We start from the raw sequence: 17,950 nt of genomic DNA, 5'->3' as shown, positions 1-17,950 counted from the left end.
TCAATTCCGCTGTTGGCGCCTCGATAATAGTAATAACAGTCAATAATTTAGTAAGCAGAACTGATCACTTCTAGAACATTGCTTATTATGGTTGCTATACCTCTCTATTTAGATGGTTTAGTCTACATCTGTCGTCTTTTCATGACCAAAGGCATCTTCATTAATTCATTATTCGATTATTCGCATACCATGATTCATCTATCTTTCACCTATAGATTTCATTCAGATCTCGTATATTCTCATTCAAGTGAGAAAGCCCAGGTCCCCAGGATGCAAAAGTATCAACCATCCGTGATCCGCCGAAAGCCACATCAGCGCCATCATTGAATAGTGGATGCAGTGGTCACACTAAAGGACTCACATGGCTCACATGGCATTTGACTTCTTCCGTTGACTAGCCAAAAAAGGGAATACATGTCCCAAACCACCCTCGCTGTCATGCACAGCTGTTGGTTGTAGCTCCCTTGCTTTCGCTTCTCCTGTGACAAGCGCATCCCGGACAAGACCTCCGTCCATCCCCTCATCGCGCGGGATCCCGGACGACTGGCCCAGGGGCTGTTTATTCGACAAGGCGTGGGCACGGTGGGCTGCTGCCGTCCCTTGTCTGATGCCTGCGTCCTTCTGAGAATGACGATCCAATTGCTGTCGCACTCTTTCGTGATACGCCCCGGAAAATCCCAGTGCTCGATCAACTTCTTCTGTCAGACGCTCCACCTCATCGTGTAGTCGTTCGTCTCTCGTCCATAAAGGTGCATTCTCGGCGTCTCGTGCCTCTTTATCAGGATTCGTTCTCTCCCACAGTTCCTCAAGTTCCTGCTCCCAACCGAGCGCTCGCGCGAACTTTCGCACACCAGCATCACAATCGCCCAAAAGAAGAACATCGTCGGGACGAGACCCCATACTTCCCACACGTTCCATATTGATCAGCACTCGCGGAACCCCGTCACGACAGAATGCTGGTAAACTAGCAAATGGCTGTACAGAGAGACTCGTCCCCATAACAATACATAAATCTGCTTGTTCTGGGAGACTTCGGTTCGAGTGGAATACCTCGGGCAGCGCTTCTCCGAAGAAGACGATGTCCGGCTTCACAAAGCCATTGCAATGAGGACAATGAGGCACCTCCCCTTTGGCAATAGCCTCTTTCATTTGAGGTTCGGGGTACGCCGCTTTGCAGTCAATACAGTGTTGTGACGCGAAGCTACCATGGGCCTCGACGATTTTCTCTTCTGGGACTCCCGCTAGGCGCTCTAAGCAATCAATATTCTGTGTAAAGTGCTTCAACAGCAATCCCTTATCGTCCAGTAACTTGACAAACGAATGCGCAATAGTTGGTCGATACCGGCCAGGCGCCAACTCTCGCGCCAAGGCGTAGAACGGTCGAGGGTTCTCTCGAAAGTAACTGATATCGAACACATCCTCCGGCTCTGGCAGATCCAGGAAGGCTAGATTGGAGTAAAGACCTGTGTCCGGGGAGCGAAAATCGGGAATGCCCGCCGAGGTACTGATTCCAGCCCCTACCTGCCATCACCACCGTTAGCTGCTACATGCGGGGCAATGAGGGGCGATCTCGGGACATGGCATACCATGACCACAATGCGCCGCACATCTTTCTCTTTTATATATTTGGCTACTGCTTCGATATTCCGCGCTTCCAGTACCGACGGGGAAGTTCCCTCGTCGACCACTGTGGACGTTTCACTGCCCATGTTGCGTGGGGAATATCCAACGCTGAGCCGAATACTGGTGTCTGGAACTTCGTCGGCGGTCAATGGCAGCTAGTAAAGGGGCTCAACTTCTCATTGACTATGTTTGAGAATGTAGACGTTGAATAGTAATAGAGGCACAAAGAGGTAGCAAAAGAAATTCACCGTTGATAGCGAACTGGTAGCAAATGACGTCGAGTTGATATCTCAGAAGGAGAAAATCCCCCGATTGGGTAGTCGGTGGGCCTGGCTGCCTGAGGCTTGCAATTGTAAAGCAATCGGTCTCCAAGAATAAGATTTAATGTGATATTATCATGCGTCTTGGATCATGAATGATTGCCAATACAAGAGACTGTTCTTCAATACGAAGTCCATCGCCCTTCTCTAAACGAGTGAATGTAGCAGTTCTAAAACTACAAGCAGCTGCCTAAGGTATAAGCTTCTCACCGCCCACTGGTTGCTGTCTCTATCTACTCCGTAACTCCATCGGATGAATCTCCGCGCTGTCAACAAGACACATTGCATCTTCCACCGACGCTCCGTCGACCAGGGGTCCGGACACGATGTCCAGGACAGAAAGCTCCATCACCAACGGGCATGTGGTCTCGTCTGCTGAGCAAAATGGAGAACGCGCAAACTCTCACCTCCCAATTGACGTGTTCAACGCCAGTTCCGTTGCGGAGATCAAGGCCGCTTTGTCACACCTCCATGAGCAAGAAGTCGCCGTCACCGCTCGGCTGGACGCCCTTGTCGCTTCACAGAAAGATTTCTCCCGGGAGCTAGGGCGATTGGATCTTCTTCGCGCCCATCTGGGTTCCCAGACCAGCACCACCCACGCAATCAGCCATGGCATGTTGTCCGACGCTGCGGCTACCGCAGATCGCATCTCGAGTGCCGTCCGTCGGCTCGACCTAGAGCAGTCAAGAGTGAAAGCGACGCTGGAGGTGGTAGAGCAGGTTTCGGAGCTGAAGGCTTGCGTTCTGGGGGTTGCAGGCTCCATGGGTGCTCCGCAGGACTGGGAAACGGCGGCCAGTTATCTGAACAGGGCGTCCAAGATACCTCCGGAGGTAGTTCATGGTACTTTTGCGGCTGAGATGGTACCGACCGCTGAGGTTCCTGACCCGCCAAACGTCACTCTGGACAATGCGGCTGAATCGCTTTGCGGCTTATTCCTGCGCGAGTTCGACAAAGCCGTCAAAGAGAACGATGGCGCTAAGATCACACGGTTTTTCAAGCTGTTTCCTCTCATTGGTCGCTCTGAAGTTGGTCTGGATGTGTATGGGCGCTATGTATGCCAAGGAGTGGCATCGCGGGCGCGATCGAACCTCAATGCCGGCACGGGAGCTGCTCAAAGCAAAGATGGCTTCTTCTACGCAAATGCGCTGACGAAACTGTTTGAGCATATCGCCCAACTCATCGATGGACATGGAGGCCTTGTGGAGCGCCATTACGGCCCGCGGAAGATGAACAGGGTTATCGAACGTCTACAGCTCGAGGCCGATCTCCAGGGTGGGATTATTCTGGACACCTGGAGCGACGAGCGGCACGTCGATCGCAAGCTCACGGACATCAAATCGTATGCCTTTACTTTCTTGGTGCAGAGTTTCCTTCCCGCTCAACGCAGTGCAACCCCTCGATCTAATTCCCCAGCGACTCGCGATGGGCTCCCCGCTGAAGATGAGGGGGTAGACATGAAAGAGATCGACGGGCTACTAAACGAAATGGCCGTCATGCTGGGCCGCTGGTCCCTCTACTGTCGATTCATCGGTGAAACTTGCAATGTAAGTCATCTGGCTGTCTCAACAAGCCTTTGGATGGACGTATTCAGAATGCTGACTCTGGGCAAGGCCACCGAGGACGAAAGTCAAAAGTTTACGTCACCCAAGTTTCTACAGGAAGCGAGCCTTTCCAAGAAAATCAATGACCGTCTGGTCAATCCATTCAATACTATGACGACCTTTTTCTTCCGTCGCTCGGTTGAAAAGGCATTCCAGTTGGATGAACAGCCTTCTGGTCTTACCCTGCACCCGCAAAAGCCATTGAAGGCAGATCCTCCTCATATCACATCTGCAGTGGACGACATCATGTATATTGTCAACAAGGTCCTGCAACAATCACTGGCCACGTCACAAATCTCAGTAGTGACTAATGTAGTCCCCACGTTGTCACGGGTTCTTGGATCGGACTTCATCGGAATGACCCAACGAAAGATGCGTGATGAATGCTATCCCAAAGCGCCCGTCCAGGGGGCTCAGCCGCCTGAACAGACCGTGATCTCCTTTCTCGTCTTGATCAACAACCTGGATGTTGCCGTGGACTACATACGCCGCATTGTGCAGAACCACACCGAGACTAAAAAGACCGTCACTGGCCCGGATGGTCAGGTCGAGGAAACGGACCAGCTGAGGTCCCTCTTCCCCGTGCCTGCAGAAGCCCAACTTGCGGCGCAGACGCTGCAAACCCTCGCCTCGTCCTTTGAGTCCAAGGTGAACGACCTCCTGTCCGACGGCATCCAAGTCGTATTCAACAATGTCGTCAAGCACCGCCTGCGACCTATCCTTGCAGATGCTTTCCGAGACATCGAATACCAGCCACGGGACGACAGCGACCCAACGAGCACCGTCTACCACGACTACGGCGACGGGGATGAGGACGTAGACGACGGCGCCAGCCGAGCGGAGCTGGTCCGTCCTCGCTTCGCAGCCAGCTGGACCGAGCTCCTCCTCCCCATCTCCCGCATCCTCACAGCCTCGGCCTTTGATCGCCTTCTGAACGTCACAGTCGCGTATCTGGCCCGGCTGCTCGAGAAGCGACTATGGTCGTACCACGGGCGGATCAACGCACTGGGCGCCACCCGACTCGAGCGCGACGTCTCGGGCGTGGTAAGCGCAGCGGTGGACGTAGGCGGCGCCCACGGGGCCTCGGGCCGATACCGACACCGGGAGGCGTTCGCCCGCTGCCTGCAGATGGTGCTGGTGATGGGGATGGACGACGACGAATGGGAGGACGTCACCCGCGGAGGCGAAACGGCAGACGTGCTCGATAAGCTCAATCGGGAGGAGCGCGCGCGGATCCGCGCAATGGTGCGGCGGTGATCTCGCGCTTCCTTTTTTACATTGTGTATACTGCATAGACTCGCCGCAAATGTAAATAGCATGACCCATAGATGAATTTACTGCTGAACGCGGCAACAACCCATGCCTATCATCGCCGATGCACATCAGACAGACTTAGCTCGACCCCAGCTCGCGTGAAAAACAGAAACACAGTTACTACTCCAGGACTTGCGCCTCATGGAAACATGATCTCCACATAGACGAATTCGGAACAGCGAGGCTGGATATACCAGAAAGTAGTCAGGCTTAGGACCTTAGAACAGCACGCAATACCATCCCGCTGGACCGGCGCTATGCGAGTGAAGGAGTCGCTTATGGTGCTAACCAAATTATACATAACGAGCAAGCACAGGTAATCTGATAGTTTTTGAATTATTCAAGTCTATATACACGTGGTATCGTTGCTAGCTCCAATGACTGCCATCTTGCCGGTCAAAAAAAATAGTATATACAAAACAGCCGTAGATCAGGACCAGATGAACGCCGATGTTGCTAAACCAAGAGTCACAGACAGCGTGGGGTGTGTAAAAACAATACACATGGAGTCAATAGCGTAGCCCCAGGCGACGCACCATTGAAAAGCAGAAGCAGAAAAAACGATGCTGGATATCTCGAATAGTCGCTCGGAAAAGAAACAAGAACAGAAAAGGAGGTCGCGGTTGAAGAAGGGGGTTAACTGAGGGCGGAAGAAAATGAGGCAATGCGGTAGGTGACGAGGTTATTGTGATGGGCCGTCTTGCTTCTCGTCGATTTGAGGAGCTGCAGGTGTCCCGTGCGTCTCTTGGGCTTGCGCAGGATGATTATGCTCGGCGACCTGTCGTGGAGCCGGTGCGATCTTAATCTCCTGAATGCCAGAGTCGCCTTCACTACAACCTCGGCTCTCGATTCCCACGGGAGTCTGGCCTTCGAGCATCTCGCTGTGCTCTCCGATGCCATAGCGGGCAGCGTGGGGGATCTCGTGGCCGTCTTCGAGCTGGTCGTGCTTCTGCGGCGTCCAAGCGAGGTAATCACGGCGAACTTCGACATAGTCGTACGCAAACTCGCCCAGCTGGTCGTCGTCCATGCCGAGCAACTCTGCCTCTTCGGAGGCACGCAGTTTCAGGCCAGGAATAGCGTTGATGGCATAGGCAATGATCGCGGAGACGACGAAGGAATAAGCGCAGGAAGCCACGATGAAAGCAACTTGAATGTAGAGCTGCTTGTAGTTGTGGATAACCCATCCACCAACTCCTGTTCCAGTGTTCACGCCGTCCAAACCGACGATTGCATCATCTGCGAAAAAGGCGTTGAAAAGAAGGCCAACGATTCCCGCGACACCGTGTTCGGCGAACACATCCATGGAGTCATCGATACGGATCCAGTATTTAACTATTCAAGAATATGGTTAGCAAAGCGAACTAGGCATCATAAAATGTCAAACTTACCCTTGGTGGCATAGTTGCAAACAATGCCAGTCACAATACCGAGAATAACACTGGCCCAGGGGGTCAAAAAGCCAGAGGCGGGTGTCGCAGCAACCAGACCTGAAATCGTGCCGGAACACCAGCCAACCATCGACCACTTTCTAGCCAGACGCCAATCGAGAAGAACCCAGGTAATGGCTCCAAAGGCAGCAGTCAGATTGGTGTTCCAGCAAGCCATGGTGGCTCGAATGTTGGCACCGAAGGCAGAACCACCGTTGAATCCAAGCCAACCGAACCAGAGGAAGACAGTTCCGAGAAGAATGAGCGAGACGTTGTGAGGGCGGAAGTTCAACATCATGCGTTCCTGACGACGACCGAGGACCATCGAATAGGCGAGGGCTGCCATACCGGATCCGATTTCGACAGGACCACCACCGGCATAGTCCAAAACACCGTATTTGAACGCCCAACCGTTCACATTCCACACCCAGCAAGCCATAGGACAATAGACGATAGTAGCCCAGATGAAGGTGAAGACCATGGCGGGAAGCAGGCGTCCACGTTCTGCAACAGCGCCCATAACAATAGCCGCAGTGACACCACAGAATTGCATCTATGCCAGACAGGCTTGGTCAGCCTGCAATGTACGCTAAATTTCGAATGGTGGTATCATACCTCGTAGAAAGCAAAGAGGAGGTTAGGAATGAGAGGTGATCCAGGACTTGGGTCGGCCAGAGTTTTCATGAGCCCAAAGTTGCGAAGGTTGCCAATGTAGCCGTTGGTGGCAGTGGGAGAGAAGGCGAGTGAATAACCCCAAAAGTACCACTGGAAGGTGACAACGGAAAATGATGCCATACAGGCCCAGATCATACTCAGAGCCGACTTACGCCGAGCGAGACCAGAGTACAGGAATCCAAGGCCAGGAATCATGACCATGACCATGGCGGAGGCCACGATGATGTACGCCTGGTCACCCGATTGGAACCATTTGTTCACGTTCTCCGTTCCTGAAAATGACGCTGTTAAAAATCATGGCTCCCTGGAATGCGAGCAGCAACTAGAAAACATACTGGAATCACCGCCAATGTCATTTGTGGTCAACTGCTGATAGTTCGCGGCGGGAGCACCAGTCCAGTTGTATGACGCATAGTCCGGGATGAATGGAGCAACGCCTGGACGAGACGACATGGTGAAATGCTGAAATTATGATTCTACGTGTATGCTGAGTTGATGAAGAATGCAGAAAATCTCAATGCATGCGAAAACCACCAGACACTCTCTCCCGGGATGTGTGGCCGTTGCGTTGAAGGGTGGGCGGAGAGATGGATATAGTTATGGTTTCCGATGCCGGAGGGAGAGGCAGGGAGCGGAAAAGGCTAGCGAGGAAAGTGACACGATCGGAGGGCGGGAAGTTTCGGTTGAAGAGGAATTGTATAGACGGGTCGAAATGGATATATCGTTGGATAGATCTAACCTCCTACTTCGCTCACTCAAGAACGAGACCGTTGTTGAAAAGAAGGATCGACCGAGTGAGTGAGTGAGGGAGTGAGCAAGTGAAGAAGTGTAGACTCCGCTCTGTGGAGAAGAACAATCGCCACGGGGGCGGAGGACGTAGTATATAAGAAGATGGCGAGAAAAGACAGATAGGATCATAGGAATTTACTCAAGCGTTCTGGAAAGGCATCCCGGTGGGCCTGGAATTGAACGGGACACACGAATTTGCGTTTGCAAATCTGAAGGAGTCAAGCGATGATAGCGATAGATCGACAATCTTCCATGGGCAGACAAGACAGTGAGAGCTGTGGGGCGGTAATTTATCGATATTTTTAAAATAGTTTCCTTGTCTCTTATTTTATCCGCCCTTTGGTGATGATATCAGTTGATATTAGTGTTCGTATTAGTCTTCCAGCTTGATTGATAGATACTGGTCCTGGGACAGTCAGATGCGATTTCCCCTGTAGAAAAATTAAATTAAATTAATAAAAATAATAAACGACACGACACGAAATAAAGTAATAAGTAAGAAGGGTTTAAAAACGAAACCTCCTTGCAGCTTTGGAGGGAGACGCGGTTAAACCAGAAAAATGAAACAGAAGTACCTGGAGATAACATGCAGTTGGCACCCAATGAAATAATCGATTCAGTAAAGTAAGATAAGTAAAAAACATCCAATAACATGTTCAAGTCTAACGGCTCTGGGCCAATCAGCCACAGAAGAAGATAAACTCACCAATAAATGGCGATCCCGTATGAAAATAGAGCTCGGCTCCAGCACTCCATCCACCATCATGATCTACCTAGGACACACTGAAGAAGACCCAGCCTACCTACTGTCCGCATTCCAACGACGCTATGAGAACACTTTGAGGCAGTTGTTGCTCGCATCGTAGCTTCGTTGCATCCTCGAAGTGCCTCGTGGCGAATGCGTCTCAGTATGGAGTAGTGCGTATCCAATTTTTACCCGGCAGGACCCAACTTTAATCCGCTGTGTTATCCCGGCCGGCCAAGACCACCGTCGAGATGGTGTGGGAAACTGACTGACTGTGGCGAATACATAATCATATTATCATTGCACTCCGTGGATAGTAGTCATCGTCATGGCCTGGTGGATAGGGATGATAGAGAGATAGATAGGAAGGGTTCTTGCACCCCCAAACATTGTTTCGTTGCTTTTTCCTTGCCAGGTGGTAGAATATTCCTCTTGGCTTCAAGCACTGGCATGTGGTTTGTGGCTCATATTCAGGCTGGCTGTGGAGGTGGTTGCTGTACAACGTCAACCCGCGTTGACTGCCGGGTTCTTACACTTATTTATGCTCCAGATCGAACACTGCGACATACTTCTCCAGGCAGGTAGATTGCTGGCTATCTTGATGATAACATATCTGCCCATGCATTCCGCGATAGATAGATAGATAGATAGATAAATACACCTTGATAGCCGTACTCCAACAAGCGTTGATGATATGAAGACACCTCCACCCCTGTCAACTCCGCGGTACAGCCCCCATACAAACTCCTTCTGGTTCGTTCCCATGGCACAGATAGCACCATCAAGAGAGTTTCAAGATAGAGTCTCGAGTTGATCCGTGACGCGAATGCGGGTTCCTTATCATTGCTGTTTCTCTCAAGTCATCTTTCGGTCACGCTGATAAGCAAATCGATTGGCTGTGAGGACCCGATAAGGTCCTTGACGCCACCTGCCGAGTGGGTGGGGCCCGTTAGCTCCGGATGTGGTATGGCTGCAGGTGAAGAAGCCCCATAGCACTGATAACAAGAAGCTTGGCCAATAACAGCTCAGCCCAAACAAATCCTGGTCGGTTCCTGCTGGCTTTCCCTCATTTTCCCGAAGTCTCGTTCGGGCATTTCAGGGACCCAAGCTTCGTGCCCAGGATGCCCTATCTGGAGTTCCTCCGGCTGGGCGCCGTTCGGTTCGGGATCATATTCGTATCATCATATGTCAGCCTGATCAGCCACAGAAGCACATTTTGCCAGCAGTCAATGCTCAACTCTTGTGCCTTGGGTCTCTAATCTGGTTAAATTGGGCGTCGAATTGGAAGCTCTCTGCGCCATAGTTTCCAACTTGAAACATGGCTTGCCAGGAACACGAGCCCGATCTACATTTTGCTGTCGTTCATTTCGGGGTTGATGCCTGAAGCTCCGGTTGATATCGCTCTAGATCAAGTCACTACGGTATTCAACTGTAGACCGCCTCTAGGATATTGGGCCCTATCCATATCTCTTGTCGGCCGTCAGGCTGTCCGTACCTGGAGTAACTATCGCCTAGAGTCATCATCAGCCCTGTAGATTTCGTCCATTTCAATCATGAATACATATATGAACTCGAAATAAGGATTTCGGCATACCTCCAGTGGGGTCACTAGCCACTTAGCTAGTCAACTATATGCCGTGCTCCGTACTAGGCTAGCCCTAGGTCGCATGGCCTCTGATTGAGTAACCCGCAGTATCTGTTACGAAATCACCAGCCCTCTGCTGGCAATTTGGTGATTCTATTGGCATTTGACGGCTGTCCAGGTCGATCTTTTGACATCCCAGGCAGATTGACTCGGTTACTCCAGATACTCTCCTGGTCGCGTGGGGATATTCTGGGGTGGACACGTGCGTTTACATCGGCAAATATACATCTGCCAGAAGCTCGTCACAATTATATATATCAAGCCTCACGAGATGGTCGCTTGATGAGCACCGAGCCCTGTTAACACTCGCATTTCACATACAAGTAGTCTATTTGGGTAATGCTTCAACTTAGTTAATCACCAGCATGGATAATGTGTGGTCTTGAGACAGCTGGTAGCAGTGCGGTAGACTATCCCGCTCAACAGAGCAGGGGCATGCAGATTCTAGTTGACATGGTTTAGATTGACTTATGTAGCAGAAAGAGGCAGCCATCTTTAACAACCTGGCCTGCTGGCCCAATGGTAAGGCGCTTGACTACGGATCAAGAGATTGCAGGTTCGAATCCTGCGTAGGTCATATTTCTTTTTTGCATTTTTTCAACCACCATCACCGCCGTCTTTTTTTTTTTTTTGGACGGATAGACAGGCCATGCTCCTAAACTTATTACGCACCTGCATTCTACGCAGTCGTTTGGGAAGCGATAGCTCATAAAGGTATAAAATTATGTATAGGTTTATGCATGTCCAATAGCCAAGTGACTCATCGTTGATTTACAGTACACAGCTAAGAAAAGCAAGACAACGCCGCCCCTGCAGCCTCCTTTCTATCGAATGCACAGTCCATCAGTCATTCCCATATCAAACATTGACACTATATCCCACCCCAACAGCTCTCCGCCGCTTGACGGCGTTCAGGTATTTCCGACCCTCATCCACCCAGAACACAGTGCTTGAAATGCACAGAAGTCTAAACAGATGGGTGACATTGAGGGGTTCGGTCTGAAAAATGCGCTGGAAGAACGGAACATAGATTACACAAGCTTGCCCGAACAAGGAGCCCAGAACCGCGTAGTTGAACATCTTGTTCCCGAAGAGTGAGAGCTCGCCGCGAAGCACGGATTTGCTCTCGCTGCGACAAGTCAAAGCGTTGAACATATCGAAAAGAACAAAGCAGGTGAACGTCATGGTCGTGTCGTGGGCAGTCACCACGCGGGAGCGCTTCCCGGGGTTGGAGACATCGTCGGCGTCGCCCATCTCATAGACATAGATCGCCAACGTGCCAAGCATGATCATAAAGGCCGACGTAAGTACTCGCTGAATCAACGGTCTCGTAAGAACCCGTGCTGTCCTCGGTCGCGGTGGGCGATTCATGATGGATGGGTCGACGGGCTCAACGCCCAAGGACTGTGCAGGTGGGCCATCCATGAGGATATCTAAGAAAAAAGTCAGTAAACAGACATAACCCATATACGATCATGGTCAACTCACTGATCCACAGAATTTGCATGGCGTTCAGCGGGTTCTTGAAACCTAACGTGGTACTCAACAAGACAAGACTGAGAGCAGCCACACTGGTGCTGAGCTGGAAAGTAATAAAATTCTGGATGTTGTAGAATATGCCCTTGCCTTGCTCGATCGCACGCAAGATGGTGGAAAAGTCATCGTCCGTCAGGATCATATCCGCAGCCTCCTTGGCAACGTCGGTACCCAACTTGCCCATCGCAATGCCGATGTCTGCCTTCTTCAACGCCGGTGCATCGTTCACTCCATCGCCAGTCATGGCCACGACGTCCCCCCGAGACTGCAGAGCGCGCACAATCTTCATTTTATGTTCTGGGCTGGTGCGGGCGAAAATTGAGGTGGTCGAAATAGCCTGTGCAAGGTCCGCTGTACTCATACGGTCTAGGTCCTGACCGGTGAGAACAGGCCTCGAGCCCGGAGAATCTCTTACTGGCATTCCGAGTTTCTTAGCAATCGCCACTGCTGTCGTCTCTGCATCTCCTGTGATCATGATGACTCGGACTCCTCCCGCCATGAGACGCCTGATGGACTTGTGGACATCCTTTCGGGGAGGATCGTTCATCCCAACCAGCCCAGCAAAGACCAGTCCAGTGTATCGATCATCCTCATCACCCTGACTTGTGCTGGAAAGAGGAGTGCCGGATCTGCTGCCAAATACCCTCCCTCCTCTGGAAGTGTCTCTGACCGCTCCGCTCGCGAATGCCAGCACTCTCAGCCCCTCAGATGCCATGTGTTCTGCTGCCTGCCTCACGGTATGGCGTCGTGGCTCATCCAAGATGACCTCACGACCATCCTTGGTCAGGTAAGTATCACACCGTGCCAGGACTTGTTCCAGAGCACCCTTGATATAGGCAACATTATTGGCACCTGCAAAGGATGGTACGTCGTTCTGCCCACTGCCAATGATGACACCCATCCATTTACGCTCGGAACTGAAAGGTGTTTCAGCCACGCGCTTGCTGATGCGGTCACGGAGGTCATCTTCACCAAAAGTGTCTAGCAAGTCCAAGATGGCGACATCGGTCGGTTGACCAACCCATCGGCTCTTCACAGCCCCAGACGCGCGGTCAACGGTAGAACTGAGCACTGCTGCCGAGGATGCGCTGGCTGGAGAATTTGCATTCACCCGCCAGAGTCGGGCATTATTGGCAATATTACCGATTCGGAGGACGGTTCGGGCGGCGGGGCCCGGAGTCAAAGAGGAGATATCATTGTGGACCTCGAATGGTTCCGGGCAGTCGAAATGCCACATCTTGGTGACAGCCATGTGGTTGAGCGTGAGAGTGCCTGTTTTGTCGCTGCACACCACATTCACTGATCCCAGCGTCTCGACGCTCGGTAGCCTTCGCATGATCGCTCCTCGCTTGGCCATCCGCAGCACACCCAGAGCCAGGGTGACGGTCACAATGATCGGTAGCCCTTCCGGAATGGCAGCGACCGCAAGAGAAACACCGATGGTGAACATCTCGAGAAGCTTTCGACCCTGCACTAGCCCGATAACAACAATCAACGCAATCACACCAAAGGAGATATAACTCAATTCTTGGCCTAGACGATCCATTGAGAGCTGTAGAGGCGTGCGCGGACTCTCAATCTCCTGGAGTGACACCGAAATGCTGCCAAACTCTGTCTTGGCGCCAGTCCCAATGACAATGCCCTGGCCGTACCCTGACCGCACGAGGGTTCCCATAAATGCAATATTATGTTGTTCATTCAACCGTATATCCGCGCCAACGGCGCCGCTGGCGGGAGCGTCATAGAACGGTGACCGAGGCGGGCTAACGATTTTGGGAGAGTGGGAAACTGTGGCCTTGGTGCTGCGGAGTGCCTCCGGGTATTTGGCCACAGGCTCGTTCTCACCAGTCAAGTTCGACTCGTCAATGGTTAAGTCAGTAGCAGCAGTAATTCGTATGTCCGCCGGAATGCGGTCGCCAGTGGCAAATAGAACCAAATCACCGGGGACAAGTTCGGAGGCCAGAACAGTACTCGAAGCTTTAATAGCCGCCGATGCCGAGCTGGGGCTCTTGCTCGCAAGGTCCTCCAATTCGATATCCGACCCCAAAACCGCGGTCATCGAGTTATTCATAAGAGGAGCGTTCGAAGGGGGGATGTCGCGGATGAGGTGTGCATGATGGGGCACAAGACGGTTCAATGCCTCCAAGGACTTTTCAGACCGGTACTCCTGAACGAATCCGACGGTCACCACAATAGTCACAGCGAGGGTAATGCTGACGGCGTCATCGTAATTGCCCATAAAGAATGAGATGGCCGCGGACGCTAACAGGAGAAGGATTAATGTCTCCTTGAACTGCTTGAGAAACCGAAGCCACAAGGGCTCGGGTTCTTCATGGGGCAATTCATTTGGTCCATCTCGCAATAACCGTATCTCTGCCTCTGCCGGTGTAAGTCCGTGGAGGAGAGATGTCTGTAGGCGCTCCGCGGTTTCTTCAGGACCTAATAAGGAGTACGTGGACGTGGACGTCTATTGGACGACTCAAGTCAGAATTCGATCCATTGAACGAGGCCCATCCATTTGTGAATGGGTTATCAGAAGCCTTTCCAAACACAGTGTCACTTACTGATGGTGACCGCACGACAGGGGCCGTTGATGATGGTCTCGAAGCCTGGGCATTATGCAAAGGTAGCGCAGGCGTTGCGGACCTTGACATCTCTCATGCTCTGTCTGAACAAGGAAACCATTCAAACCGGGTTCGCAATCCTTATCATCCCGTTATGCAAGGACAAAATTGGAAGAAAGAAGCGCAGCTTGGAATTTGTCAAATTTCTTCTGATGCTCCGATAGGGCTGGAGAGTATGCAAAAGCCACGTTCTCAGACGCGCGGCGAAGTGCGGTATCAAGATGGAGGGAAACTAAGTCGAAACAAGACGGGGCAGTGCAGTAGGTCTGGACACCGAGTCATTGGTTAGTAGGTAGCTGAGGATTTAGAGAGCTTCATGGCGTGTCTAGTCAATCATGGGCGTACATTAAAATTATATCAAGGTGGAAACAACTGAAACAGATTAATAGCCCCGGATTATCCAGGAATGCTCGATCCGTAATACAGAGCTGCTTCTGTCTTGTAGAATCCTATCCCCTATCCGTCCTTGCTGGGCCTTGTCAATAATCACGTGACAAGGTTTGATCTTGCTTTTCCTGTGATGGCACGAAGGATCAATATTATTCCGTATATCCCCGCATCCGGAATAGCTTCAAATTATGCACACTGATCTTCATACCATTACGTAAGGTATGATGTACACGTGACTGAAACCTCGCACCGTTAAGCCAATCAACGCATGTGCTTTCTCGTTGTGCTGTCATAGTCCCGTGCTCCCGTTGCTGGGACGAGAACTGTGGGAGGACTGAGGAGGCTGGGCAAACCTCAGGCTCTCCATTAAGGTACCTACCTTCCACCCGCCGCCCGCCAGACGCGCCTTTCGCAACTCTTTCTCTCTTGTTTCCATCGCACCACACCAACCACCCTTCCTCCTTCGCTTTGGTTGTCTTCCTCCCCTTTCTGTACCCACCTTGTTGGGACTGATTTTGTATCGCCGTGCGTGCTATTATTGATTTACTACTCGACTGGGTCTGTTGCTGTTCTGTGTCCAGCTCTTTTCCTTGTCTCTTTGGACGCCTTAGGGACAGGAAATCACTCGCCGATCCTTGGGTGTTGACCGTGTTGTTCGGATACCGCGCGTCACCAACCTCGTTGCCAGGGACCTCCCAAACAAATCACCCCGCACTAGGCGGGCATCTTTTTTGGATATTTGATTGCATTTCCCATTTGGTCTTCCATCCGTACCTCGTTTGACGATGTTCTACTCCGAGACTCTGCTGTCCAAGACCGGGCCGCTGGCCCGCGTCTGGTTGTCGGCCAACMTTGAGCGCAAGCTTTCTAAATCTCATATCTTGCAATCGGATATTGAGAGCAGTGTCAATGCCATTGTTGATCAAGGGCAGGCTCCGATGGCCCTGCGACTTAGCGGACAGTTGTTGTTGGGTGTGGTTCGGATCTACAGCAGAAAGGCCCGATATCTTTTGGACGACTGCAACGAGGCTTTGATGAAGATTAAGATGGTAAGCTTAATTGCTCCCTGCACTCAATGCTTCGCAAGCTTTACTGATATGTGCGGGTGTAGGCGTTTCGTTTGACCAACAACAATGACTTGACGTCTACCGTTGTCGCTCCTGGCGGCATTACTTTACCTGATGTGCTTACCGAATCTGATTTATTTATGAACTTGGACTCCTCTTTGCTTCTATCGCAGACTCTTAATCTGGAGCCAGAAGGCAAACGGCAGGGACACTCGATGGATTTTGGAAGTCAACTGCTACCTGATAGTAGCTTCCGACGATCTGTTTCCCAAGAACCACTACGCTTGGAGGACCACACATTGGTTGATTTAAACTTTGGCGATGATGATGACACCCATATCGGCCGCGATTTCAGTATGGAAGTTGGCCGAGACGCTCCCGCTCCCCGTCCCTTCGAAGACGACCTCCTCAGTGACGCCGGCAAATTCAACGACGTTGACCTGCAGCTGGACCTCGGTGAGGATGACGCTCCTCTGGATAAGATGGATCTTGGTGAAGATGGCCCCCAGGAACACTTCAACTTCGATGATACTTTGGACATCGGTGGCGACGAGGAGCTCACGCGTGAAGCCGAAGAACGCCGACAGCAACGCGACTCTGAATCCGCAATGACGGAACTTTCCGAGGAAGAACTCAACAGACTCGAGGCAGAAGATCTAAAGTTGTCAAAGGGAGGACGAGGAATTCTAGACGAGGAGTACGCCGACGGCGAGCACGAAGATGGCGAACAGGGAGACGATGTTACTTTGCAACAAGCACAGCGCGCCAAGCGACGAAAGGTGATGCCAATCATGGACCTGGATGACGCCATCGACTTCAAGCCCAGTCATATTAAAGAGCAACAGGCAGATCGATCTGGAATCTTGAAACCAGCAGCGTTCTTGCCTCGGGATCCTGTTCTTCTTACCTTGATGAACATGCAAAAGAATGGCGACTTTGTGTCAAATGTCCTTGGTGCGGGCCGCGGACGTGGTTGGGCCCCCGAACTCCGTGATCTACTTTCATTTGATGCCATCAAGAAGGCAGGTGAATTGAAGAGAAAGCGCGACAGCGGTATCGCCGATATGGATGTGGCCGCGGCGACTGCTCCTGCTCTGGACTTTGGCGACGAAGAAGCCATCGTGCCGGTGGACGAAGGAGTTGGTCTCGACTCGACCCTTCACCAGCGGTCGGAGATTGAGTTTCCCGGAGACGAGGACGAACAGGGACTGCATATGAGCGACGACGAGGGCATGCATCACCCTATGGAAGAGATGGATGATACGACCGCGCACCCCGTGGATAGCGGCCCGGTCTCTGTTGGTACAAAACACGCCGTCCACATTCTCCGTGACGCGTTGGGCGAGTCTGCCGCCGACCAAAAGAAGAGCGTCAAGTTCCAGGATCTGTTACCCGAGAAGAGAACGAGCAAGGCTGATGCCACCAAGATGTTCTTCGAAGTTTTGGTCCTGGCCACCAAGGACGCAGTCAAGGTTGAGCAGGGTACCAACTCTGTTGGCGGTCCTATCAAGATCCGCGGGAAGCGTGCGCTCTGGGGCTCGTGGGCGGAAGAGAATGCGAGCGGGGAGGCTGCTAGCCAGCCCACTGAGGTGACGGCCTAAGCACGTCTTACATACCTTTCCGTCTTCTGCAAAGGCTATTGTTTCATGTACAGTTGACTCGTTTGTTCTTGATTCTCCTTTCCGGCTGTTCGAATTGTGGCTGGTTTGCCTTTTCAGCAGGATTGCTTCTGTGTATTGCTCCAAATGAGTTAATGGTGTTTCGGGGATTTGATTTTGGGAGCTGAAAAGGCGGCTACTGATCGGTTGTTTTGCGGTTCATCCAGAGCTGCAGTTGCTATTCTGTTGGGATTACTTGGGCTAGTGTTTGTATGGATTTATGGGTAGGTAGCTTTAGGATTTAGAGATTGTGTGTAATGACACCATTCCATGCAGGCTGTTGGGATCTGCAACAAATCAATGTGTGAAGCACAAGGTACCTTCACAAACAGTTTACGGGAAAAGGATTCCAAATAATATTGGTCACTAATGTTTATCATCGGATGAGACATGGATCATCCAACCCTGACGGATTCTTTGATGAAGCTTGCTAAGCAACTGGATCGTCTTGGCTGTGCGGCTTGAGGCTTCCAGAACAACATGATTCAAGATCCAATACAAGCATTGAGCGTGCGATGATAGAGGGTGTACTCCGT

The 17,950-nt window shown here is 51.6% G+C and overlaps 5 protein-coding genes and 1 non-coding gene across 6 annotated transcripts; 3 read left to right on the top strand and 3 right to left on the bottom strand.

Moving 5' to 3' along the window:
- Positions 1–366: 366 nt before the first annotated feature.
- Positions 367–1,709, bottom strand: Asppvi_007299 (SIR2 family NAD-dependent protein deacylase; the record flags this gene model as incomplete). The annotated part of the gene is made up of 2 exons (XM_043303189.1): positions 367–1,521; positions 1,587–1,709. The coding sequence occupies 2 exons, from the start codon at positions 1,707–1,709 to the stop codon at positions 367–369; spliced, it is 1,278 nt and encodes a 425-aa protein (XP_043159124.1).
- Positions 1,710–2,269: 560 nt separating this feature from the next.
- Asppvi_007298 (Golgi transport complex subunit COG4) lies at positions 2,270–4,801 on the top strand (the record flags this gene model as incomplete). The annotated part of the gene is made up of 1 exon (XM_043303188.1): positions 2,270–4,801. One exon carries the CDS (start codon positions 2,270–2,272, stop codon positions 4,799–4,801), a length of 2,532 nt encoding a protein of 843 aa, XP_043159123.1.
- A 739-nt stretch (positions 4,802–5,540) lies between these two features.
- On the bottom strand, positions 5,541–7,413 carry Asppvi_007297 (ammonium transporter; the record flags this gene model as incomplete). Its single annotated transcript, XM_043303187.1, has 4 exons — positions 5,541–6,190; positions 6,247–6,838; positions 6,901–7,232; positions 7,296–7,413. 4 exons carry the CDS (start codon positions 7,411–7,413, stop codon positions 5,541–5,543), a joined length of 1,692 nt encoding a protein of 563 aa, XP_043159122.1.
- Positions 7,414–10,644: 3,231 nt separating this feature from the next.
- Asppvi_007296 lies at positions 10,645–10,716 on the top strand. The gene has a single exon. It is a non-coding gene; the product is annotated as a tRNA-Arg (tRNA).
- A 281-nt stretch (positions 10,717–10,997) lies between these two features.
- pmr1 (Ca(2+)/Mn(2+)-transporting P-type ATPase PMR1) lies at positions 10,998–14,329 on the bottom strand (the record flags this gene model as incomplete). Its single annotated transcript, XM_043303186.1, has 3 exons — positions 10,998–11,572; positions 11,628–14,142; positions 14,240–14,329. 3 exons carry the CDS (start codon positions 14,327–14,329, stop codon positions 10,998–11,000), a joined length of 3,180 nt encoding a protein of 1,059 aa, XP_043159121.1.
- A 1,145-nt stretch (positions 14,330–15,474) lies between these two features.
- Positions 15,475–17,357, top strand: Asppvi_007294 (kleisin alpha; the record flags this gene model as incomplete). The annotated part of the gene is made up of 2 exons (XM_043303185.1): positions 15,475–15,738; positions 15,801–17,357. 2 exons carry the CDS (start codon positions 15,475–15,477, stop codon positions 17,355–17,357), a joined length of 1,821 nt encoding a protein of 606 aa, XP_043159120.1.
- Between the last annotated feature and the right edge of the window lie 593 nt (positions 17,358–17,950).

This window comes from Aspergillus pseudoviridinutans, assembly GCF_018340605.1.
Source record: "Aspergillus pseudoviridinutans IFM 55266 DNA, scaffold_5, whole genome shotgun sequence".
Classification (NCBI taxonomy): domain Eukaryota; kingdom Fungi; phylum Ascomycota; class Eurotiomycetes; order Eurotiales; family Aspergillaceae; genus Aspergillus; species Aspergillus pseudoviridinutans.
Note: the sequence above shows the minus strand (reverse complement) of the source record. Positions and strands in the feature narration are given on the sequence as shown.